Source organism: Mucor velutinosus (genome assembly GCF_035048745.1).
Source record: "Mucor velutinosus strain NIH1002 chromosome Unknown tig00001547, whole genome shotgun sequence".
Classification (NCBI taxonomy): domain Eukaryota; kingdom Fungi; phylum Mucoromycota; class Mucoromycetes; order Mucorales; family Mucoraceae; genus Mucor; species Mucor velutinosus.
This window is the reverse complement of record NW_027041901.1, coordinates 58609-82886: the sequence shown is the minus strand read 5'-3', so window position 1 is coordinate 82886 and position 24278 is coordinate 58609. Positions and strand designations below refer to the sequence as shown.

General features: G+C 40.4%; 11 protein-coding genes across 11 annotated transcripts; 6 read left to right on the top strand and 5 right to left on the bottom strand.

Annotated features, from left to right (window-relative positions):
* Window positions 1-73: 73 nt before the first annotated feature.
* ATC70_006442 (uncharacterized protein) lies at window positions 74-1877 on the top strand (the record flags this gene model as incomplete). The annotated part of the gene is made up of 3 exons (XM_064825717.1): window positions 74-209; window positions 268-1298; window positions 1359-1877. 3 exons carry the CDS (start codon window positions 74-76, stop codon window positions 1875-1877), a joined length of 1686 nt encoding a protein of 561 aa, XP_064687231.1.
* Window positions 1878-3536: 1659 nt separating this feature from the next.
* ATC70_006441 (uncharacterized protein) lies at window positions 3537-7532 on the bottom strand (the record flags this gene model as incomplete). Its single annotated transcript, XM_064825716.1, has 1 exon — window positions 3537-7532. The coding sequence occupies one exon, from the start codon at window positions 7530-7532 to the stop codon at window positions 3537-3539; it is 3996 nt and encodes a 1331-aa protein (XP_064687230.1).
* A 2011-nt stretch (window positions 7533-9543) lies between these two features.
* On the bottom strand, window positions 9544-10513 carry ATC70_006440 (uncharacterized protein; the record flags this gene model as incomplete). The annotated part of the gene is made up of 3 exons (XM_064825715.1): window positions 9544-9872; window positions 9941-10189; window positions 10240-10513. 3 exons carry the CDS (start codon window positions 10511-10513, stop codon window positions 9544-9546), a joined length of 852 nt encoding a protein of 283 aa, XP_064687229.1.
* A 769-nt stretch (window positions 10514-11282) lies between these two features.
* Window positions 11283-12059, top strand: PAP1_3 (polynucleotide adenylyltransferase; the record flags this gene model as incomplete). Its single annotated transcript, XM_064825714.1, has 1 exon — window positions 11283-12059. One exon carries the CDS (start codon window positions 11283-11285, stop codon window positions 12057-12059), a length of 777 nt encoding a protein of 258 aa, XP_064687228.1.
* Window positions 12060-12637: 578 nt separating this feature from the next.
* Window positions 12638-14430, top strand: ATC70_006438 (uncharacterized protein; the record flags this gene model as incomplete). The annotated part of the gene is made up of 8 exons (XM_064825713.1): window positions 12638-12823; window positions 12880-13117; window positions 13173-13292; window positions 13344-13370; window positions 13433-13718; window positions 13775-13874; window positions 13936-14070; window positions 14125-14430. The coding sequence occupies 8 exons, from the start codon at window positions 12638-12640 to the stop codon at window positions 14428-14430; spliced, it is 1398 nt and encodes a 465-aa protein (XP_064687227.1).
* A 1267-nt stretch (window positions 14431-15697) lies between these two features.
* Window positions 15698-16239, top strand: ATC70_006437 (uncharacterized protein; the record flags this gene model as incomplete). Its single annotated transcript, XM_064825712.1, has 3 exons — window positions 15698-15814; window positions 15873-15999; window positions 16064-16239. The coding sequence occupies 3 exons, from the start codon at window positions 15698-15700 to the stop codon at window positions 16237-16239; spliced, it is 420 nt and encodes a 139-aa protein (XP_064687226.1).
* A 16-nt stretch (window positions 16240-16255) lies between these two features.
* On the bottom strand, window positions 16256-17133 carry ATC70_006436 (PSP domain-containing protein; the record flags this gene model as incomplete). Its single annotated transcript, XM_064825711.1, has 5 exons — window positions 16256-16378; window positions 16435-16695; window positions 16752-16856; window positions 16910-17074; window positions 17131-17133. 5 exons carry the CDS (start codon window positions 17131-17133, stop codon window positions 16256-16258), a joined length of 657 nt encoding a protein of 218 aa, XP_064687225.1.
* A 175-nt stretch (window positions 17134-17308) lies between these two features.
* On the bottom strand, window positions 17309-17913 carry ATC70_006435 (uncharacterized protein; the record flags this gene model as incomplete). The annotated part of the gene is made up of 3 exons (XM_064825710.1): window positions 17309-17417; window positions 17499-17781; window positions 17835-17913. The coding sequence occupies 3 exons, from the start codon at window positions 17911-17913 to the stop codon at window positions 17309-17311; spliced, it is 471 nt and encodes a 156-aa protein (XP_064687224.1).
* A 184-nt stretch (window positions 17914-18097) lies between these two features.
* Window positions 18098-18974, top strand: ATC70_006434 (uncharacterized protein; the record flags this gene model as incomplete). Its single annotated transcript, XM_064825709.1, has 4 exons — window positions 18098-18124; window positions 18178-18302; window positions 18352-18615; window positions 18668-18974. 4 exons carry the CDS (start codon window positions 18098-18100, stop codon window positions 18972-18974), a joined length of 723 nt encoding a protein of 240 aa, XP_064687223.1.
* A 202-nt stretch (window positions 18975-19176) lies between these two features.
* On the top strand, window positions 19177-19742 carry ATC70_006433 (uncharacterized protein; the record flags this gene model as incomplete). Its single annotated transcript, XM_064825708.1, has 4 exons — window positions 19177-19323; window positions 19377-19483; window positions 19540-19573; window positions 19626-19742. 4 exons carry the CDS (start codon window positions 19177-19179, stop codon window positions 19740-19742), a joined length of 405 nt encoding a protein of 134 aa, XP_064687222.1.
* A 10-nt stretch (window positions 19743-19752) lies between these two features.
* Window positions 19753-22269, bottom strand: ATC70_006432 (uncharacterized protein; the record flags this gene model as incomplete). Its single annotated transcript, XM_064825707.1, has 6 exons — window positions 19753-20166; window positions 20221-20925; window positions 20976-21847; window positions 21907-22029; window positions 22091-22163; window positions 22222-22269. 6 exons carry the CDS (start codon window positions 22267-22269, stop codon window positions 19753-19755), a joined length of 2235 nt encoding a protein of 744 aa, XP_064687221.1.
* Window positions 22270-24278: the final 2009 nt, after the last annotated feature.

Sequence of the window (24278 nt, the reverse complement as noted above, 5' to 3'; positions counted from 1 at the left end):
CCCTTTTTTCTTTCCATCATTTTGCATTACCCAAGACATATAAATATACTACATACACAGAGAAAATAGGGCCATGCCTTATCTTGCACCTAAACTACTATACACATTTCTATTTGCTTGTCAGGGTTCTGCTCCAGTCTATCTTGCCTTATTCTACTCTTCTCAACTAGGCCTCAAAGGGGATCAGATTGGTCTACTCGTTGCTATCGGTAAGCATACAGACATGTCCTCTGAAATCGCACCGGGATGATTGACATTGTGCTCTAGCTCCCTTTATCTCTGCTATTGCTTGTCCGTTATGGGCTGCCATTGCTGATAAAACAAAGACTCATAGTTACATCATGTGCATTGTTCATACATTAGCTACTATTGCTATAGTAAGTGTCATGGGTATATCAGTGGTGGTCCAACCTGTAGTAGATGAAGTTGATAGAAACAAACTTACGATAGCACTCGTCACTGTCACTTCGGTATGCTTTGCTTTCTTTGGTGTTCCTGTGCTGCCATTAGTGGATGGAGGCGTGCTCAAGATTCTGGGCAGAAATAAGGACCAATACGGAAGACAGCGCATGTTTGGATCCATTTCGTTTGGCGTAGCATCTTCCTTGGTGGGATTCATCACTGACTGGACAGGCGATATGAACGCCATCTTTTACATCTATGCGCTCTCTGCCATCTGTTTCATCCTGGTGTGCGGTAATACCCAGTTCAAATCTGAGAGAATTGACGATGCACCCCATAGACCCTATCTCATTCGTACCAGATCAAGCAGCAACATGACACCCACCCTCAACAGTACGCCGACTACAAATAACAAAAAGAGCTCTTCTCCTCCTCCTTCTCCACATCGTATGACGTCCATATCCACATCTTCCAATACAACTAGCAATAGCAACAATAGACGCAAGATGAAGCAACTTCAAGTGGATCCCTATGATGAAGTGGGCATTGATTTAGACTCTTCACAAATACGACAAAATGAGATTCAGCGATTGATCCAATTTGCAACGGAATCCAGCATTATAGAAGCTGTGAACTTGTCCAATCCACCATCGCATAGACGCAATGCCAGGCCACCTCATCTAGACGAGCCAGCAACGTTGATACAGCTGCTCAAAAAGCCTGACGTATCCCTGTTCTTTCTTACCATGATGTTGATGGGTGCTGCCTTGAATATGGTGGTTAGTTTCTTGTTTATCTACCTCAAGCAAGATTTGGGTGCAAGTTCCTCTCAAGTGGGATTAACCGGCCTCATAGGATCAACCACAGAGCTTGTATTCTTCTTTTATTCCAAGGACGTAAGTTCTCCTTTGAGCCAGTGTAGTCGCATGGACCAAAGACTAACATCTAAATAACAGCTTATCCGATTGTTTGGTATCAAGAGCTTGATTATATTGGGTCATCTGCTGACCATTATTCGTGTATTCGCTTACACAATTATACCCAAAGGACCCACCGGTGCAAACATCGCTCTTGGATTGCATTTACTGAATGGCGTTGCTTTCTCTGCTCTGTGGGGTGCTGGTGTTGTTCAGGCAGACGAACTTGCACCACCCTCATTGCAAGCAACCTCCCAAGGCGTGTTGGCTGCCATGTACGCTGGTATTGGCGCTGGCTTAGGGAGTCTGGTAGGAGGCGTCATTTATGAGCAGTACGGATGCAATGCCATGTTCTACACGGTTATTGTCTTGACCTTGATTAGTTTAGAAATCTATTTGGAAACGAATACCTGGTGTGGTCTTAGCGATATGATGCGTTGGTTGTATAGAACTACCGTTCATGTATACCAGTGGATTCAACATGCTAGAGGCATTGGTCAGGCTGTGCCAAGGTGGAGTGGTGGTGGGCGTATTCGATTAGAAGAGGATGATGCGTAGTGTAATACATTGTAATTTTCTATATATAAAGTACCTTTTATTTCCTTGCAGAATGACACCATGTTGATGACGAGCCTATGTCCGTAGAGATGGCTCAGTCATATGCTGAAACTGTCATCAACTTCACTATATGTACTGCAAAACATTCAAGAAAAGTAGACAAACAAATCATATCCTTTCAAATTTTTAAAGAATTGTGTGCCGTACAAGGTGAATAAAACCACCGGCAAAGCCGGCAATGGGGAGGGGGTTATACCGTAGCGAAGCAAAAGTGCAAAGCCGTGGTAATCAGGCGTCTAATCCAATAGTTGGTGCCATTCATCTATATAAAGGCTTGATCACAGCGAAGCGAAGGTTCAAAACCATAGCATTCAGCAGTAAATTCGATTATTCATTCCCTGGATTAATAATTGATTGTCTAAAATCTACTTATATTGCAGATTTTTATTATTACTGATTTGAAATGTCTACGGCGACAGCCCGCAGGACGACATTCGCGTCAAGCGTAGCGAGATTGCATCTGATTCAACATTTGGTAACATTGACCTATAAGAGGGTTTTATCATAGCAAGGCGAATGTGCAAAACCATGACAACTAAGCATCTAACCCAACGTTTGATACTAATCATCTCAATGAGGGTTTTACCGTAGTGAAGCGAGGGTGCAGAACCATAGTATTCAAGCAGCAAATTCGGGTTTTCATTTCCATTGCTAATAAGCTTACCAGCAACATATCGCATCAAAATTTGCATGAATCAACTTTACCAAAATCAATATGCCTCCTATTTGAATTAAAAATTGCTCGAGCTACAGAACTGCCTTTCCAGTAAATTGCAGCTACTAAAGATGTGATTTAAGCTGTGTAAATTAAACTCTATAAAGCAATACATAACTAAATTTGACAGTTTTCAAGCCTTCCTATCTTGCCATGTAGACCTTTCTGAGCCACCGGAATAATACCAAATAATTGCACTTGAATAGTAGCAACAGCCTGACACCTTTGCTCAACTTTTTGGGCCAAAAAAAATATGGCCAAAAATCAACCAAAAAGCATGAGGGGTACCTCATGGTTTTCATCGAAAATCAAACGATCGCGTTTTTCACCTTGAAAATGACGATTTTTACTATGGTATATGTTGAATCAAAATATTTCTCTCGATCAAAAGCAACCTCTGAAACCACTTTTATGAGGTTTTCATATGCAAAATATGGTTATTTTCGCTAAGAACCGCGTTTCATATTTTATCAATTTGCTCAATAAATTCAGTCAAAACACCTATTACAATTAGTACCATCTGAAGCGTCTTGAAGAGTACTCCAAGAATGTATTAGGCAGTACCGGCTGATCATCACAACTTATATAGTCGAAACTCACAAAATAGATTAAAGAAGTCGGCAAAAGACAAGCTTTGGCAAATCTTGAGCAGAAAACTGTATTGTTCAGGAATAAAGGGACCACTATAATATGTAGGAAGAAGAAAGACTGACGTTTATTGATGTGGATGCTTGGATCTTTATACCATTGATATGGTGTTACACGACATCCCACCGCTGTGATAAGATATAGAATTTAAATAAGGACTATGATATAAATGTATGAATGAAAATCGCGTTAAAAAACCTAATATAGGAAAAAGCTTGATGATAGGTAGAAGTTGATCAGTGAGATGGTTTCAGAAAAGACACATGGGTGTTTTTGTGTTTTTGACCTGTGGCATCATTGATTACATCGTATCTTGTGGTGGACAGGACCTTCTGTATTGTGCAAGGACCTATCCAATCTACTTGTAGTTTTCTTGGATTGTTGCGAGTGGAAATACGATTGTTGAAAATGTATACTTTGTCATTGATTTCAAATTGTGGTGTTAGTTTTTGATTATCATATATTTTCTCCAAATGTTTGTGTACATGTTCAAATGTAACTTGAAGCTTGATTTGTAACTGTTTCGCGAAGTGTGATTCCGGGGTGTCTTGTTCATTGTATGAATCCGGTAATTTCTCTGGTATTATCGTTGATAATGGTGTGCGTGCTGTGCGCCCGTGGACCAACTCAAATGGGGACGTCTTGATAGAATGGTGATACATATTGTTGTATACAAATCGAATTATCCTCAAGTTGCTGCTCCATCTTGTAGAAATCTGGTTGATATCCGTGTATGATAAAATCATTGTTCGTAGTGTTTTCATGAATCGTTCCACTATCCCGTTGGATGATGGATGATACGGCGGTGTGTATACGATGTTGATGTCTACATATCTTGCTACTTGCTGGGTGAATTGTGATCCAAGGCTGTTTCCGTTATCACACATGATCTCGTTGGGAACGCCATGTCGCAATATAAACTGAGTGTACATGATGGAAGCCAATTCTTGAGATGCTGTAGACCTGGTAGGATATAGTTCTACGTATTTTGTGAATGTGTCTATAACCACCAACACGTATTGATGTCCCGCGCTTGACGTTGGCAGAGGACCAAAGTAGTCGATTGCGACCTTGATGAACGGAGCTGTTCCATGGGTAGTGGTCATATTATGCTTAGTAGCAACATGTCCCTTGATTCTTTGACAAATTTGACACTTCTGAATATAGGCATTGATATCATGAGTCATGTTGGTCCAGTACAAGTGCGCTTTTACCAAGGAAGCCTTGGTCTTGGCGATACCGCCATGTCCTGCAAACTTGGAGTCATGATGTTTGCTGATCAGATTCGCTACCAGATGGCTAGGTACCATTATGTACATGTCTGTGGCTATGGTCTTGTGCTGTTTGTTTTCTACCTTGTATAGTATGCCATCGACGACTTTATGCTTGGAGTACTTGACATTCGTGTTGTTAAAGTATGGTCGTAACATGGGATCCAGTCTTTGTTCCTTGGCCCAATCGATGTCCGGATGATGAGAGACAATTGCATGAATCGCAGCACGAGATAGTGTATCCGCAGCATGGTTCACCTTTCCAGGTATGTATATAACCTTGAAATCATAAGCCTGTAGAAAGAGGCACCATCGCCAAAGTCTGGGTTGTTTGTCCGCATCGGTATTAAGAAGCCACTGGAGGGATGAATGGTCAGTGAATACGGTAAATTGGTTGCATTCAAGATACATTCTAAATTTCTTAACCCCAAAGATGATGGCTAAAGCTTCCAATTCACGGATGGAGTAGTTTTTTTCAAACTTGGTGACACTGCGGGATGCGAAGGAGAGAGGGTAAGGTGTGTCATCGTACCGTTGGCAGAGTATGACAGCAATGCCTGCTGAGGTGGCAGCATCGCAATGAAGCTCGAATGGAAGTTTGAAATTGGGTTGTTTCAAGTAAGGTAATGCAGCGAGAGACCTTTTGAGTTCTTGAAACGCGTGCTCCTGTTCGGATTCCCAAGCGAATGGTACATCTTTGATCTTCAAGCGTCGAATTGGTTCCACCATTACTTGATACTTGGATATAAACTTGGAATACACTCCTGCCATGCCGAGTAACCTTTCAACCTCTTTTATATTTGTGGGAGCCCGTAGATTAGTGATAGGTGTAACTTTATCCATGTCAGCATGGACACCCTGATCAGAGACAATGAAACCTAAGAAATTGATTTGATTTAGCCCAAATTGGCACTTTTCAATGTTGATGGTCAAATTGGCTTCCCTCAGTCTCGTTAGGAGTTTGCGTAACTGGAGCACATGATTGTCAAAGGTATCAGAGAACAGTATGGTGTCGTCTTGATAAGCGATAGCAGTTCTGTATCTCATGTCCCCGAGTACCTGATCCATTAATAATTGAAAGTGTGCTGGGGCATTTTTCATCCCCATGGCCATCGTGTTAAAAACATATGTAGAGTTAGGTGTTACCAGGGCACTCTTGGGCTTGTCAGCAGCAGCAATGGGAATTTGAAAATAGCCTGACAGGAGATCTATTTTTGAAAAATATTTTGCGTTGCCCAGAGACTGCAGTGCATGATGGAGGTTGATAAACGGATACTTGATAGTCTTTGTGATCGCATTTAGTTTGACGTAGTTTCCGCATATGCGAAGAGAGCCGTTTGGCTTAGGGACCGCTGTTACTGGGAAGCCCCAATCCGTGAAGTTGACTTTGCTGACAATTCCATTGCGTTCCAGTTCAGAGAGCTTGGCGTCGATCTTCGATTGTATGTCAGGATGGTAATGTCTTGGTCGAATGTAAATGGGAGGATGGTCTCCCGTGTCGATGGTGAATTCCATTTTGGTAGTAACTGAGGGCTTGTCCGAGTCTTTGCGTAATAATTCTTTGAACTCTTGTAATACATCTTGTATCCGAGCATCTTGGGAATCGGTTAATTGGATGTTACAACGCCTCGTAGCCGTGGTCTCGTAATGTAAGTTTATAAGATGATTGTCAGTTTGTAGTGTGAACATTTTGAGTTTAGTATTCATATTGACCTGAAATCTGCACATGAAATCCCAGCCGATGATAGCCTGACGAGCCAAACCGCGTATACCATGAAATTTCGTTTCGTAACCAAAAAGATTCAATTTAGTAATACCCATCGTTTGTGCTGTACGATTGTTCACGTCTGTGTAACTGATGATCTGATTGTTGTCTATTGTCAACTGCAGTGTAACGCATGTGTCATAATCCATGGCAGTGATAGCAGAACCTGTGTCCCATAATGCATGAATAGTGTGATCTCCAATGACGATTTTAGTTGTGGGAGTGAAACTGTCATGTTGAGTGGTTCGAATAGCATGCATGGAAGTAGCACGAATGTGATTAAGAGGAACCGGGGACCCCAATTCCATTAATCCTGAGTCATCCTCTGGGTGTTCAATAGTGTCTGTCTGATGCACAGAGGATGCCTGTGTGGGACATTCGTAATTTCGATGTTCGCCGAAGCAGTGACCGCAGACAGGATGTCCTTGTTTGTTGTATAATCGAGGTACAGGATCCGGAGGAAATCGTGAACGAGGTTTGGAATTGAATGACTTTTTGCTATTTCTGAATGGTCTTTTAGTACTTTTGTCTTTGTACGAGTTTGAGCTATTAACATAATCAACTTCCATTGGGTCATCCATCGTGGATTGAGTGTGGGATCCCGAAAAGTGTGCTTGTTCATCAGTATTATCATTGAGCCTAGCCTTGTGTTCAAAATCGATGGCCTTCGTGATAACTTCTTGCACCGTTGTGACCTTAGCGAGTTCTACATACGCTGTTAATGTAGCACGTAATCCTCTGTCGTGTAGCGATTGAGTAAATAAAGATATTTGATGAGCATCCGAGATATGATTATCCGGCAGCAGACTTAGCAAATGTTTCCATTTAGCACTATGTAGTTTGATGGACTCCTGCTTGGGTTGTTGACATCGCTTCAAATTGGACTTGAACTCTCGATATTCCTCGTCGGCAGGACGACCAAATTGTAACAGCATTTGTTCAGTTACGTTGGCCCAGTTTTGTCTGACTGAGGAAGGTAAGGTAGGTAACCAGTTTTTGATGACGGGAGGCATGAAGCGACCTAGTTGGACGGTACAGATATCCATGTTTTCAATGCCTACGAAATTTGCCTGTAATTCAAATTCTTTGATGTAGGTACGTAAGCTAGAATGCAATTCATACCGTGGCATGTCAATAGACTTGACCTTTTCAAGGTTCATGTATTGGATGAACTCCTTGGTGTTGGAATCGGCCATGTTAACGGACTGTGGGGTGGTGTGATAAGATGATGTGATAGACGAGGTACTGTTTGTTGTGGTGTAAACCTTTCGAAGGGATGCGATAAATTTTACTTGCTGCGTGAAGTAGTTTTTTGGTTCTGTTGTTCGGGCCTGTTTGCGAGTAGGTGATTGCAGCTGTGTGCTGGAGCGATGTTTTGTGATCTTGCGATATGTGTGATCTTGCGATATGTGTGATTTGGTGTAGTCGAGTGTGAGCCTTTGATATATCTAGTGGTTTCCGGGTTCGAGAATTCAGTTAGGGAGCCTCACCATGTATTGTTCAGGAATAAAGGGACCACTATAATATGTAGGAAGAAGAAAGACTGACGTTTATTGATGTGGATGCTTGGATCTTTATACCATTGATATGGTGTTACACGACAAAACATAAACTGAGCTTGAATCGATTTTGGTGGTGGTGGGCGCCGCGGGCTAACTCAAATGCGTTTCTGATTATGGCAATGATGATTGGTAAAAAGAGATAGGTGTAAATGTATAATATTCTGTCTTATACGAGTCAATATACCTGATATTGCGCTCAAGTGCCATAAGTATGGAGTCAGTAGGTGAATTTTCTAAGGTGGTTTGTAATCAAGCCTGAAAGAAGAACAGCTCAGAGGCCAGACCAAATGTTGAGTGTGTGGCGGATGATGGCTGTGGCGTACCTCCATCAATATAGCACCACATTCAGTAGTTCAGCTGAAGAAAAACGAATGAGCTTACGGGCGTTACATTAGCTCTGTCGCTAGCTTCGCAAAGATGCCCTTCGAACGATAGAAAAATGACATCTGATGAGTCAAGAAAAGACTTTCACAGCACATTTGGGTGGAAATGCTTACGGTATGGGGCTCCAGTGAGACATGAAATGTTTGATTTGTGTCTAAATAAACGTACTTCATTTGCCAATACCCTTATTTTGATTAAAAAAAAAGTTTCAAACATCTCCTGATTCAGTTATATATGTATCTCATACGATCTTTCATCTACAAAGTTATAGCCGGGTCCCTCATTTTTAGTTTGATAGCATTTCTCTAAATTCTAGTCGATACACTGGTGAGGGTGCACTCGTCAATGTATCACTTATTATCGCAAGATGATATCAATCCAAGTGCATCGGTCCATTCTATCTGATACAAAATATTATCTTACTGATCAAATTTCCGCTAGCGTTCATCATTTTTATCTAGTTTTTGTTTTCCCTATTCCATCTTGTTTATACTATCAAAGCAGAGATACAAATCAACAAATAAAATGGGAATAGATGGGAAGAAATTCTTGGATTTATAATAGGGGTTCTCTATAGAAAAAAAAAAGTTTACTATAGAACCCTATTCATCAAAAAGTGGGAGATCATAATATCTCATTTATAGATTGAAACATGCCACGTTTTTCAGTAATATAAAGATGGGCAGGCAGTAGAGCGGGGGCAAGAGGGGGGCGGGGGAGGGGAGGTGAGGACCTAAAACTCGTGTGATCATTGTGAATTTTCAAACCTTTTGCCGCAATTTAAGGAGGTGGGAAGAGAATGGTTTTATTGCGGGGCCAAAAGACCCTGATGCCACCATACTACAGGGTCCAATCATTTCAGCCAATTCCACCTACTCCGATACCACCCCCCCCCTCATGTTGGCATTTATCTGATATTTAGATATCGCCATCTGGCGTAATAAGCACCCTTTGCAAGAAAAAGTGGTCTCATTATTGATGTTTTTATTGATTGTGGTTCAGATTAATCCGTTCTTTTGAAATTACGCATTGAATTGGGGGGTGCTGCTGAAGTAATTCATTTGACATAGCTGTGCTACATGTATTCTGCTTGAATATATATGTCAAACCGCGGTTTGACATCTAAATATGACAATTCTCTCACACTTGTAATAATTCACATAAGCTCAACCATCCCCACATTCAAGCAGTATGTCGTACTATAATGATAGCGTATATACTATTCCCCACACACACACGCACACATGGATTTTATTTTATTTTACAAGATGGCTTCATCGACCAAGGATCTAACTTGATTGGTTCTCTGCTTTGCATTATCGATACATTGCTTTAACCCTTCTGCTGTGATGGTGGTGCCGCCGTTCTTGTATATCTTGCACAGTTGAAGATCCAGATCCATCACTATTGTCACAGTCTCCTTTGCCAGTGATTCCTCAGTGTCATTGGGATCAGATAAAGTAATATCTGGATTGTTGAAAATGCAAAATGTGGATGAAACAGGGAATCGTGAGAGTGAGATGCTTGTGAATTCAGTGGGATCAGCTTCAACCACCAAGGATGGGGATACATGCGCTTTAGGTAATTTCACTATAAGTTATAGAGTTTAGTCCCCACGTCAGATGACATTTGAGCAACACACATAAAGCAAAACTTACAGTCTTTTAATGCAGTGGTTAGTGCTAACAAGCTTGCGTCCAATATATTTCCATCGTAATTCAGACAGACCATATCAGCATATAATACCCACACTGCCTTTCCCTCCTCGATACACAAATCCTCTAATGGAAACACTTGGGATTTCACGAATAACTGATGAAGAAACTCTGAGGTAGATTGTGCTTTTTCAGATGGTGCTCCAGGATTGAATTTGGGTGAACAAAGTGGCGATAATTCAACATTGGGAACTATCCATTTTGTTAATTATTTATGCATATAGTAATTTGATCTATTTTACCCAAGTAGCCTTGATTAGGAACATCAATTTTAGGTTCACACACTTCAGCTTTGATACCACATACAACAGTAGTACCACCCAAACGCACCATTGCACTTGCATTAGCGGTTGAAATAGCACCTGAGGTGATCATGGTCTTTCTAAATTCATTCAATGATCTTCCATCGGGTCTGACTTTTTGATCCAAAAATCGCTTCAAGTATTCGTGTGGTTGGATTCTGCTAAAGATTTCGAATTTATCTGTTGTAGGGGCCGTGGTGGTTGTAGTAGCCATATTGTATGCGCGTTTGTAGGAATGGGCAAGAACGAAAAAAAAAGTGAAGCAGTTGAGCATCATTAAGCATTGATTTTTTCGGCTGCGATGTGCCTGCTAATCCTTTCCACGGGCTGACCCGTGGCTTGTTTTTGGCGCCTGCGTGGAGCAGACTGCTTGAGCGTGAATAGCAGAAAGAGCGAGAGTGAGAGAGAGAGAGAGGCCAGCGGAGGAGAGATTTCAGGTCTGATCTAAGCCGACAAAGCTGAACATTGGGTTTTAACATTTGGGTTCCATACATGGTGGGGTGATTTCTAGGATATTGCGTGATATGTTATGGAAGATGCTTATCATACGAAATACAAAATGATAAGCAAGCGAAATTAATTACCCCACATACAAACGCACGCTCTCACAACGCACAAATATTTAATGATTCTGCAATGGTTACCATGGAAATGCTTTATATATCGCAGCCGATACTGAACGTGAGAATTACACAGCTGTATAAATGTTGATTACTTGATTTAGTAAATCAACCCTATCTTATTTTGGGTTTTTTATATATTTCAAAATGTCTCATATAATGTGTTATGAAATCTAAAGGGTAAAACCTTAAGAAAACCAAGAGCACTCCCCCCATCTTCTCTCTAATCTATGAGATCAAATGGCCAGTTTTTTTTATATCCCTAAATCAGGCAATTCTTGTATTCCCGTAGTCCTTATAAATACACTGGGATTTCCTTGCTTATCCCCCCTTTTTTGATTTATCTTTTCTTCATACAATAAAATGGCATATCAAGCAGCTTCTAGTCTTTTGTGTTTATCAAATGCAATGCCCATGATTCAACAACAACAACAACAACAACAGCAGCCAGTACATCAAAATAAAAAGCGTCTCATTGCAGCTGTTGACAAAGCAAATACACCTCGCCCGTACAAATGTCCCATGTGCCCTAAATCTTTCTATCGTCTTGAACATCAAACTCGCCATATCAGAACGCACACTGGCGAAAAGCCTCACAAATGTACATTTCCTGGCTGTGAAAAGCGTTTCTCTCGTTCTGATGAACTGACTCGTCATGTCCGCATTCACACTTCACCAAACAAGCGTAGAGAACGCCGACAAAATAAGACATCCAAGCGTGCTCGTGCTGCTGCTGCTGCTGCTGCTTCCTCTGCGCCCACTGCCTCAATGCCTCCCTCTCCTGCTTTGTCTACTGCAAGCTCAAACTTCAATGACATTCAACATCACTCGGATTCCGATGCCGAATTCCTCTTTACTCCAGAGACATCTCCTCAAATGTCTCCTCGTATTCTATCAAATGCTCCCCATATGCAAAAGTTGGCTCCTCTTGAATGTAAATTACTTGATCCTGTCTTTGCAAGACCTTCTCCCAAAGCCTCTAATGTTTCTCCTGCTGCCGTCGATTCCGCTGTAACTGCTGCAAATCTATTAGATCTCTTGGACCGACCTCCTCAAGCTCGTGTCTTGCCTCCCATTATGATGAATCCATATGCATATGTCGACAAGTCTCTTCCATCTCTTCATTCAGTTTTATTCTAATCATTTTCTCTACATTGCATTTTTTTTTTTCATCATCCTGTATAGACTTTTTAGCATTTTCATATCATTATAGAGAGCCTCATCTCTTTTTTTTTTTTGTGTATACCACCCCTCTTTTTTTTTACTAAACAATAAATATTGTATATAAATTAATCTAAAAATATGATCTGAAGTGGCTGTTTGCATGTTCCCATGTACATTTTTACTTTATTTGTCATTGCTCCCCCACACATGCAAGCAATGTGCCATCATGATCCAGCTGCACGTCTTTATCTCGTCCACATCTTGATGTTGGAAGCGGCGTTTGTTTGAAACCCTTTAAATAATATGAATCAAATGCCAAAAAATGGAGTGATGTTGCTGTAAGCCAACAAGTTCAATTCCTAGCGTTTCGAACAAAACCCACAAAATCAAATCTGATACCGATGGTTGGTTTTACGGCAAAAACTATTACCTCTTTTGTTGAATCCTTCTTCATGTTAGATTTCATTTAAATGACGGGCATTGATTTCATCTTGTTAGCCATGTGGTAGTGCAAGCAGCCTATTGTAATTTTTTCACCTCTTTTTTTCGTAATTATGGCAACTCATTCAAAGCCAAGTGAAAGAACACCTTCTGTTGTTATCGAGACATTGGGTGCAAAGACATCAGAAACAAAAGATGGCTTGAGAAAAATCAACAATTATCTGCTGAAAAAAGAGATTGGACATGGTGCATTTGGTACAGTGCATTTGGGTGTAAATACACTGACAAACGAAGAATATGTATGTATGTCTCTATTTTGCATGTGATACGACGGGCTGATATGATCTTTTACTAGGCTATCAAAGAGTTTAGTAAATCGCGGCTTCGAAGGAAGGAACAAATGGCCATGATGAGACGAGGTCGAGGACGAGGCCGAGGTGGCATTGCAGCCGCAAACAGAGATCATGGGCTGTCGAATAGTCCCTTGGATCTAGTCCGTTCTGAGGTTGCTATTTTGAAAAAGTTGAATCATCGCAACGTAATCAAATTGTATGAGGTGCTGGATGACCCAGACGGCGATTCACTCTATATGGGTAGGTATACACAGATGGCACACTACATGCAGTGTGCTGACAGCAGGATATATAGTTCTAGAGATGGCCCATAAGGGTGTTATCATGCAGATTGACTTGCATCAGGTAGCGACACCATACACAGAATCTACCTCGAGATATCACTTTAGGCAAATAATTCTAGGCATTGAATACCGTAAGTATTGCATGTTACTAAGAGTATCAGATCACTTATTTAAAACAATAGTTCACTGCAATGACATTGTGCACAGAGGTACCTATATTCATGCTACACAAGCACATGCTGGAGTCTAGAACTGAAATGTGTTGATTTAGATATCAAGCCTGATAATTTATTGCTGTCTGATAACAGTATACTTAAAATAGTCGACTTTGGTGTGTCGGAAATGTTTGTTAAGGGAGATGATGCTTTGAAATCAACCGCAGGCAGCCCGGCATTCATGCCACCAGAGCTGTGTACAGCAGAAAGAGGAGGGCCCGTCTCTGGCAAAGCAGCGGATATCTGGTCAATGGGTGTAACGCTTTACTGTCTAGTGCATGGTCGAGTTCCATTTTCAAATGAAAGCTTATTAGGATTGCATGAAATGATTCTAAATGATCCGTAAGTTGAAATTTTATAGCTATTCATGCAGTTTGGGTAACACAGCATTCAAGCAGGATTCAGTATAGCAAGAATTTAAGCAAAGATCTGGTTGATCTGTTACAGAAACTGATGGAAAAAGATCCTTCCAAAAGAATCCTCATGCAAGATATTCGGGTATGTGGTATTTTCAATTGTATAAAAAGGTTAGCAAGCTCATTTTGATACGAAAATATAGAATCATGCTTGGGTCACGAATAATGGGCAAGAGCCCATGGTATCTGAAGAGGACAATTGTCATTCGATTTTATCAGAAATCACAGAAGAAGATATCCGGGGCGCTATCACCAGTGTGCGACATATATTCACAGTCGTAAGTGGATGCACCGTTACATGCCAAGGCTCGTATTGACTCATTTAAATGTAGATGCAAGCAGTGGCCAAGTTCAAGCGACATTCAAGATCGTTGTCTGCTAACTCAGTCGGCTCGATGATGAATAGCGATGTGCAAAAACCACCCACCAAAACTCAAAAAATTGATAATCTATTGTCTATACCTAATGATCAGCATACACAGGTCATTAATGTTGTTCCTAGCGATACATCTGTGCATCAAATTCACCCCGTGGTCGTTGAGAGAAGATGCTCACGTTCTGAAAGCCCTCCTGCAGGCATGTCCTCTACCATTTCATCTACATTTTCATCTCATTCATCCGTCCATACACCGTATTAAATTTTATTAAAGATGCAGAATCAAGGGTCAAATACCTACTAATTTCTACTGGCATTTCACTTTAAAACTTTGCGCTATCAGATGGTAAACATTCATAGATTACTTGTAACTGCAAATTTGACTCTTTTCGAGCGCCCTGTATCTGCGTCAATGGAAACAACTCGTACTTGAATAAATAGAATACCTCCATTACCTCTTATTACTCATAAACATGGTAAACACGGTTAAATTTGGTGCATTGTAGCCGTGTTTTATCGTGGTAAAAGCCGTTTTAGACAGCCAGAATAGCGCCAAACTATCTCTCTGGCCTACGACTAACTCGCTGATACGTTTGCCCTAATTTTTTAGGACCTGAAAAACATGGCAAAAAAATTGACCAAAATAGCATGAGATACCCCTCATGGTTGTCATCGAAAATCAAGCGATCGCATTGTTTACCCTGAAAATGAAGACTTTTACTATGGTAGTATATATTAATTCAAAATGTTTCTCCTGATCCAAAAACAACCCCTGAAACTTTGTTTGTAAGATCTTTATATGTAGAATCTCCACTTTTCCGCCGAAAACCTCATTTCATATTTTGGCACATTGCTCAACAAGTCCAGTCAAAGTATTCTTTATCATTGGCAGCAGTGGATGCGCTTTGAAAAGTACTTCCAATACATATTAAAAAGTATGGGGTGGTCAACACTTTTTACATAGTCGAATTTCGTGAAAGAGATCAATTGCGTCGTTTTTGAACAAAAATCGACCAATCTTGAGCACAAAAACAAGCGTTACTTAAAATGCGCCGGCGGCAGGAAGAGTCAATGCTCTTCTCATTATGAAGGCGATTAACGTTTATGATGCTATTAAGAAAGGGATTGAGAGTCGACATTTGCGTAGCCTAGACGAGCTCGTTTATTGTTTCTCTCGAATATAGCCTATACATGATGCATTGGCTTTATCTTTGCAAGTTGGATATCTACATGCGAAATGCAAAATTGCCATCTTATAAAAAATTTGTTTGACATTTTCAATGTAGACCTTAAATTAATCATACTGTCATGCTATTGTTATGAAAGAATCACTATTATTTCTTTGTGGTTTTGTTTCATTTACCCTGATCGAGTACGCATGCTAATCGAGATTGATATTTTTTTTTCTTCAATTCTGCTGAAATTGAATAAACAGGATTTGGTAGCTACTACTGCCCCAATTCATTACAGCTTGGCCATAGTGTTTTTATTTGCTTATTTTTCTTTCATTTTCAAATTTCAATTATCAAATGGTAAATACACCTGTTTATGCAGAGGCAGAAGAAGTCATGGATCTCGTTCGTGATCCATCCAAACAACCTGGTAAAGATTACGTTATTGTAGATGTCCGTGGGGAAGATTATAAAGTGAGAAATAGACAAACGCCAAAATCAAAATTGAAATCTCATGAATTTATATAAATAGGGTGGCCATATCCCTGGATCCATCAATATTCCTGCAAGCGAAATGTACGATAAAGCCAACGATCTCATCAGAAAGTATTCCCAAGTGCCTAAAATATACTTTCATTGCGCCCTTTCACAAGTGAGAGGTAAATAATATGCACACACACACACACACACACAAATGCAGATTTTATTTACACCAAGCAACAGGCCCCAAATCAGCCCGAATCTATGCAGAAACATTAAACAACTTGGGAACAGAAACAGAGCAAAAAGTCAAGATCCTAAGATTCGGATTTGAAGGATGGCACGATAAATATAGCAAAGAAAAGGATTTAATTGAGGATTATGACCAAGCAATCTGGGCATCTGAATATAGATCTTGAATAAAACAACGATTGCTCATTCTCTTCTCAAATTATCTAATCGTGCCTGTAACGCAGCATCACCAGAGCTGGTTTCTGCAATCTTTTCATTTGCTGTTGATGCAACAGGCTGGTTGAACCCTATGGGTACTTGATCCAACTATGTTTACACATAGGTCAGCTGTGTTCCTGGCATCCAATCATGTTTGCACTTACCTCTTGGTTGAAACTAATGCCAATATCATCAAGCACCTTATTTACGATTTCCTCACTTTCTTCTTCATCGTCTTCTTCTTCCATAGCGTCGTCAATGGCATCTCCCATCATTTCGTCCTTCATGTCCATCAATTCACTCTCTTTTTCAAATTCCATCATGATCCTCTGGATTTGCGGTAAATTCATCTGTCGATTCATTGATCCCATGGCTTTCGTTGCTCCACGCATGGCTGTGGCCATTTGATGGCTAGAGCTCATTGTCTACGTATCCACAGTTACACTCTACCCGCACTGATAGGATTGCCAACACATCTTACCTGGATACGCAAACTCACTGCTTGTAACTGAGTCTTCATGGAGTAAAACTTTTGAATGTGTCTTCTGGTACGCACCAGATCCTTTGCCATCACCTTACATGCACTCTTTGGGACGGATCAATCTCTTGTTCCTGACACACCAAGGCATATAAACCTACCATTTGATTCTCCTTTGCAGACTTTTTGATATCAAGGATCAGCTTCTTTTCCTGCCTCTCCATGCGTTCTCTTTCTCTATCAAGTTCTCGCTGAGCTTTCTGTAGACTTCTTTGATGTTGACGAAGTACTTCTGCTGGCGTCTTCTTCTTACCGAAAAGGAAATTCTAGCCCAATAAACATGTTGAGTGGTCTTCCTGCTACTCATTTCAGCAAAACCTACCATTTAATGTAAAACAAAAAAAAATGGGTTAAAGAGAATAAGAATAGGGAAAAATCAAAGGAAAAGGTGGTAAATGCAAAGTGACTGCAACACTGTATGCTATTTTATGTACATCATCTTCTTTTTATTGCTTTGATACACATTCAGCATATATAAATGTATACAAACAAGGTTTCCTCTATTTTCTTATCAACAAGTAAATGTTTTCGCCGACAGTTAAGTTTTGCAGATGTCTATAATCACCCTCCAAACACATCAAAAGACCACCGTAAGAGACATACACAGATCTAATGTACATCCAATGTCAAATAATCAGTCTCTGCAAGCAATCCCCCCCCCCCCCTCACTCTCTCGTCATGCAAACTTACACTTGTTGGCCTGCTGCTGCACCCTTGTTGGAATCCTCGTATCTGTAAACTTTACCGAACATGACATATTCGTATTCGTCGCTCAAATCACGCTCTCCAGGAGCACGCTCACGCCAGCTCTCCTTCTTTTCGACACCACCTGCACTTGCGCTTGCCTCGAGTGAAAGAGAGGAAGCCAACACAAGAGAGAACTTTTCTCCAACTCGCATAGGGTAAATTTCTGCATTGAAATCCAAGGTTAAATCCATTTCGTAATTCTCTGAACGACCGATGAGACGAGAGACTATTTCGACATGTAAATCACTTGTTCAGCTGTGACAATTCGTCTCAAATTACCTCTGTCAAATCGCTTTCCTTGGGGATCAAGATCCTTAATGTCGAAAATATCTTGGAATAAAATGTTATCAGTGGCCATGATGAGTGATGTATGATAAAAAGAGTGCAAAAAAACCTTTCTTTCATGAATAGCACCTCTTTGAATGGATGATTAAAACGTCACATCGCCTCTTCCAAGCTTCCAGTTCATGGCCATCATCGCTTGATTGGAGGCTTAGATTGTTTAATTTTTTTCAATCTTCTTCCTGACAAACCACATTATTATGCCAGTACAGATAGATCAAGCCAAGGTAAATTGCCCACATGTACTCGAGGTAAATACCTACTGAACCATTTATATTAGGCCAAAAAAGCATTTAAAGCTTTGTACAAACATGAGGCTGAAAACGCCGACCAAGAGGAGGCCATTTGGTTAATGGTGAACACATTCAACAAAATGACACTGACAAAAGGCAGACCCACAAGAATGTAAGCATTGACTGCATTGTACGATTGCCAGTAACTGACGAATGATTAGTGTCCTCAAACATGGCTGTCAAATACCCGGCGTGCACCGCTGCCTAATCACCAAGAAAGACCAACAAAAGTACAAGGATTTAATCAAGGAGAAGAAGATTCGAGGTGTTCACAAAGTGCTTGATTTAAAGCATTTAAAGAAAAAGTATCCCACACCAGATTCAAAGCAACAATTAATACAAGATTTCGACATGCTCATGGCCGAGAAGTCGATTATCACAGATTTATACAAGATTCTTGGCAAAGATGTGTATAAAAAGAGAAGGTAATTAGACGCTGAATGTTTGCTTGACGTGGGATCTGACGATTATGCTTAGAGAGCCTATCCCGATTGAACTGTTCAAACCAGATTTGCAGAAAGAAATCTTGCGCACAGCGAAATCAACGTACATGAATTTCCATACTGGCAATAGTCATGCTATCCGTATCGCCACCACAGCTCAAGATGCTACCATCGCATTTGAGAATTTCATGTCTGCATACGAAAAGATTATTGCAGCGATACCTGGAGGAGAGGACAATATCAGGTCATTTCAGATCAAAACTAACACTTCCGCCAGTTTACCGGTGTACGATGCAAAGACAGATTATGTGGATGGATATAAGAGTGATGAAGAATTGTAAAATAAATCTTGAAACGCACCTTATGGAAATTGCAATCAATAAATCGTAATTCAGACATTTCGTACTGATTGCTATCGTAAAAGCTTCAATGAGTTTGACATCTGATGGATGGTGTGGTGTCTGCCGATTTTTAGAGCCCCCTCTCTTAAAATTGGAGCCGGGCCAATTGTTTTCATACCCTTTTTGTTTATACTCTTACATTATGTCCTTGCTGTCTAAAGTTTATACTTTACAACCAGCTTTTTCTCGCACTCTTACCCGTTCTCATTCTACCAAATCGACCCACTTTTTAAACGAATTCATGACATCCAAAGAAAAGGGACCCATTCAAATTTCAATTGAGAACAAGGTAAGCAGCTGTGCATTTGCCCTGTGTGTTGTATATTCTAACAGGGATTACAGATTACTGAGGCTTTAAACCCTACAATCCTCGAGGCAGTCAATGAATCGCATTTGCATGCACATCATGCCGCAATGAAGGGAAATACCAACAAGGAGACCCATTTCAAGTAAGCACAAATCAAGCCATCCCATCCCTCAACTCATGAATTGTAAACTTGAATAGGGTCACAGTGGTTTCTGAAGAGTTCAAGGGAAAGGTAGGACTCAACAGCCTGAACGCGATACTTTAGGTATTAACATTTACTGTAGTCTTTGATGCAGCGTCATCGCTTGATCTATGGCTTGCTGAATGACGAACTTCAAAACCAGGGATTGCACGCCTTGACACTCAAAACCAAGACACAAGAAGAACTCGATAAGCAATAAAATAAAAGGTTTATTCAACGTATAATCCAATGCTAGTTTGTTTTTCTCTACATTGTTGAATGGCATGAGCCATTTTCTCTGATTTACTATCAATATATTGTACATAGTCCAATGCACGCTGTTGCACATCGGCAGGTAATTCACTGAAAGGGCCAAAAAGAGGGCCTTTAGCAATATTCACAAAGAAGAAGGGTACAAGCTTTGTTTCAACCTCTAATAATGTCGACATGTCGAATACATCCTTGTCACTTCGCTTGGCTACATCGCACATGATGTTCAAAATGGATCTGCTGGTTTCAATGTAATTAGATCGTAGTTGCCATAATACCTTGGGCAGACTCAGGAACCATTCTTGCAGCATGTTAGCTAGTTCTGAGTGCTTTGTAATAACAAAACGACCATTGTAACTTGGTGTTGATTGAATCTGTTTAAGCGAGAGTTAGTGGCCTGTTGAATAATACTGTTGAATAGTAGTTACCATATAAGCACGGGTAATAAAGTCCAGCATCACTCTTTTGGACGATGAATTTGGCTGACAAGCATGATAATAACTCAATGCAGCCTTGAACATGGTGATGCTCTCTTCATAATTCAAGCAATTTAAAAAGCCCCAGATAGCTGGTAATAAGGACACCAAATTTTCAGTTCTGAAGCTCGAATTTGTGCTTACAGAGTTTCCCTCAGCATCCAAGCCCAAAGCACCCAAAACATGGCCTACCACTGTCTCTGCCCAGTCAGGCAATTGATCGTCCTGCTCCTCTTCCATAGCTAACTTTCTACGCTTCAGCTGACGCTCTGATAACTTGAGTTGAGACACGTTATTTGTCTGCATGGTTCTTGCCAACAAATACAATGAAGTTAATTCACAGAGCATAATGTTCATCTCTTGCAACATGTCATCGACTTTGGATCCACGGTTTCCGAATGAATCAGCACCGTAGGGGAAGTAGACTGTGAAATGCTTCAATAGAGATTGCAAGTGTGTATTCAACCAATCTCTAGGAAGTGTGCTAATGATCTCGGATCCCACCATAGCACGCCATAAGACCAAAGAGAGCTTGAGGATTTCATGCAGCAGTTCGAGTGCAGGTGTCATGGAGATGGTGCTGATAGAAATGAAAACAGAGGGAGCTGCTTCTAACCAAGATGCTACCAAGATGGGCTGGAATGTCTCGATCAATTGCTACATCAACATTTGAGTACACTGTCCAATCGAATTCCAACGGTACCTACCTTGATGTTGCTTAATCTTTCTTCTGCACTAAACTCATTGTTGTTGATTTCTGAAGTGGCAGTTTGACCACCACTGCTTGCAGTTGCAGCGCCACCGCTGTGATTCTTGGGCCCTGATGACTCAAACAAATGCAGTTGAGAGAATGTAGCCAATTTGGCGCCTTCAGACAAATAGGGTGCCACTGATGCAACCATAGCATGAGCTGGTGTGAGCTGGTTTTTGTGCTTGCTGTCCCAAACAGCTACTTTTGATGTGTCTACAGTGTGATATTGTGCCATCTTGATCTTGAAAGCATCTCTAGCATGTTTGTTGTCCAAATAGTTCAACAAGAACCAATAATCATCTCTATCGTGTTCTGAAAGGCCTGCCTCTAAAAATTTCGATAAACTGGTGAACAGGCCCAATTTATTCTTGTGGATGTGTAAGTGAGATTTGGTCACTGCTGCCTTGACACTGGCTGTTGTTGTGGCTCCTGTACTTGTGGTTGCGTTTGTACTATTGCTGATACTGTTTGAGTCCACAGTCAAAAGACTCATGTAGTTGCCGGTAACTCGATTCCAGAATTTTGAAACAATGACATCGGGTGCAATGTGTATCCATAAATCCATCAGCTTGACAGCATCTAATCTGACATCTTCAAAGATGTGGGTCATGGCTGAACAGGTATAGATAATCAAAAGCGGCATAAAGGGCTGTAATTCGACTTGATCAATATCCACAAATGTACTCTTGAGATAATTCAGTGTTGCCTTTCTGACATCTCTATCGTCGTCTACGAATAGCTTGAGAACACCATTCACAACAAGACCCAAAGAAGACACTAAAAGAGCAGGATGGCTGTGGCAAATGTCTGTCAAACCCGACAATGCCTCTTTCAATACATATATTAGTTAATTGATGCCTTTAAGTTATTGTTGCTTATAGACAAACCTTTCTTTACACCAGCATTGTAATGCTTTAATTGAACAACCAGATCAGCCAATGTCAGATTTCTGCTGGTAGTGATTTCATGTGATTTGTCCTCATTGATACTCTGGTTTGGAAGAGAAATGCCTGGTGGTAATGGGAGTTTAGTTCATGCTTTGATACAACGTATGCTATTCTACTGATTTACTTTTTGATTTGAAGGAGGTGTCTGTAAAGTTGTCGGGCACAGACTTTTGCTTGCCTACTTTGAGCTTCTTTTTCTAAGGATGAAGGTCAATGTGAGTAGGGTTTTCTTGATCGATGCTTTCATTTACCCACCTTGAAGTCCTCCATTTTGGCGGCTTTCTTCTTTCTTGCGTTAGGCATGTTGTATATATGTTGTAAAAGTTGATGAGCTTGATTGACAGTGTCGAGCAAATCTTTTGAACATTTTTTTTCAACAAAAGTATGTGACCTTGGTTGTGACCTTTGCGATCCATCACTCTGATCTGTGCATGAACTGGTATGCTGCCAGTGAAGTTTTGCATGCAGCATCTGTAATAACCTCGAACATGGTAGAAATAAAATCTTGGGTATGTACAGAGCGCCTCCAGACATTGGATCGAACATGTAAAAGAAAATATGCCGATCTGAAATGTATGACCTTTTTCTATTTAGTCATTTTTAAGCAGCTCTCTGTTTTTGCTATTTGACGGATCAAATGTGCTTGAAATAAGTGTGCTTTTGGACCAAGTTATGTATGAAGCCCTTGGCAGGTCGATTCAGAAACGCTGTTGCAAGCTTGCCTGCTGTTGACTCAAATTGATAACCGCCATGCTGGATTGCTGCCACTTGATACTGGTTCATACTGAATGTCGCTATGTACGCTTGTAACATCTCGCAGTCAACATAAAATGAGTAGAGAACGTCATCTCTATTGAGGGAATAGCAACAATCGCTTTTGTAGTCGATTGTCGCAAGATCAGATGTGAGATCAAAGCTGAAAGTATGATATAAATGCAAAAGAAAAGGTACAGAAGCTATGATCTACTAAACACGAGGCAACTTTTTCTCCCCCCTTTTTTTTTTTACCACCACTATCACCTAAATATTTTCTGTAAGTAGGGATCCGACTTTTGTAGGATGCACAACATCGGTAGCAAAAGAAACAATTTATATACGACCATATAATATACCTGAACTACCTCTAAGTACTAAAAACTTTTCAAACTACAGTGATATCTGGATGCATTTGAGCTGCGTTTTCTTGCGTTCAAGGCCGTTTTAGATGGTCAGAATAGCACCAAACAGTTGCTCTCATCTGGCAGTTACATCCTGACACCTTTGCTCAACTTTTTGGGGATCAAAAAAACATGGCCAAAAATCGACCGAAAAGCATGAGGGACCCCTCATGGTTTTCATCGAAAATCAAACGATCGCGTTTTTCACCTTGAAAATGAAAATTTTTGCTATGGTATATACTAACTCAAAATGTTTCTCTCGACCCAACGCAGCTTCTGAAACTTTGTTTGTGAGACCTCTACATGTAAAATCTCGACATTTTGGCAGAAAACCTCATTTTATATTTTTACCTATTGCTCATTGAGCTTAGTCATAACATATATTACAACTAGCACCATTGGATGCGTCTTGAAAAATACTTCAAGGAAGCTTAAGGAAGCGTTGGATGATCATCACATTTCACATAGTCGAATTACGTAAAATAGATCGAACAAGTCGTTTTTGAACAGAATTTGTCCAATCTTGAGCAGAAGCCCTGCGGAGATTAAACCATTTTTTGGCTGCTGCTGACAGCAACACTGCTCCTCGTACCCGAAAAAGAATGATAGTATCGTGCACAGGGTCGAGTTTAATCAAACCGAAACATGTGGTTTGGTAGCTGCTAATTTTATTGTGCAGTTTCTAATCCGTTCAAGTGAATAATTATTTATATATGGTAACACTGCCGAATTTGCTGCCTCGACTAGTTCTCATTTTATTTATATTATCACCATCCATCATTTGCTCAATGCGATATCCATTTCAAATTGACATACACCACTTGCCATTATTATATCGCTTTCTTTTAGTTTTCCTATTTCACGTAGCCCTCGCCTATACCAATAATAGGCTATCACATTGCACATACGCTAAAAGTATTCGTACATTGAGAACAAGATTTGCGATGTTGTTATCCTGGTCTCAATGATCTAGATTTGCTGTGGCAATGTCACACATGTTCCAGTTCTCAAATGTTATTATACAATCTCTAGATAGTGTATATGCCACTACTACTTAACATTACCACTACTAGAAGCTTTCTACAGCAGCCCAATTAATGACCAAAGTCAGAGTCGCTACCAGTGTTTACGAGGAAAGCAAATCAATACAGTATA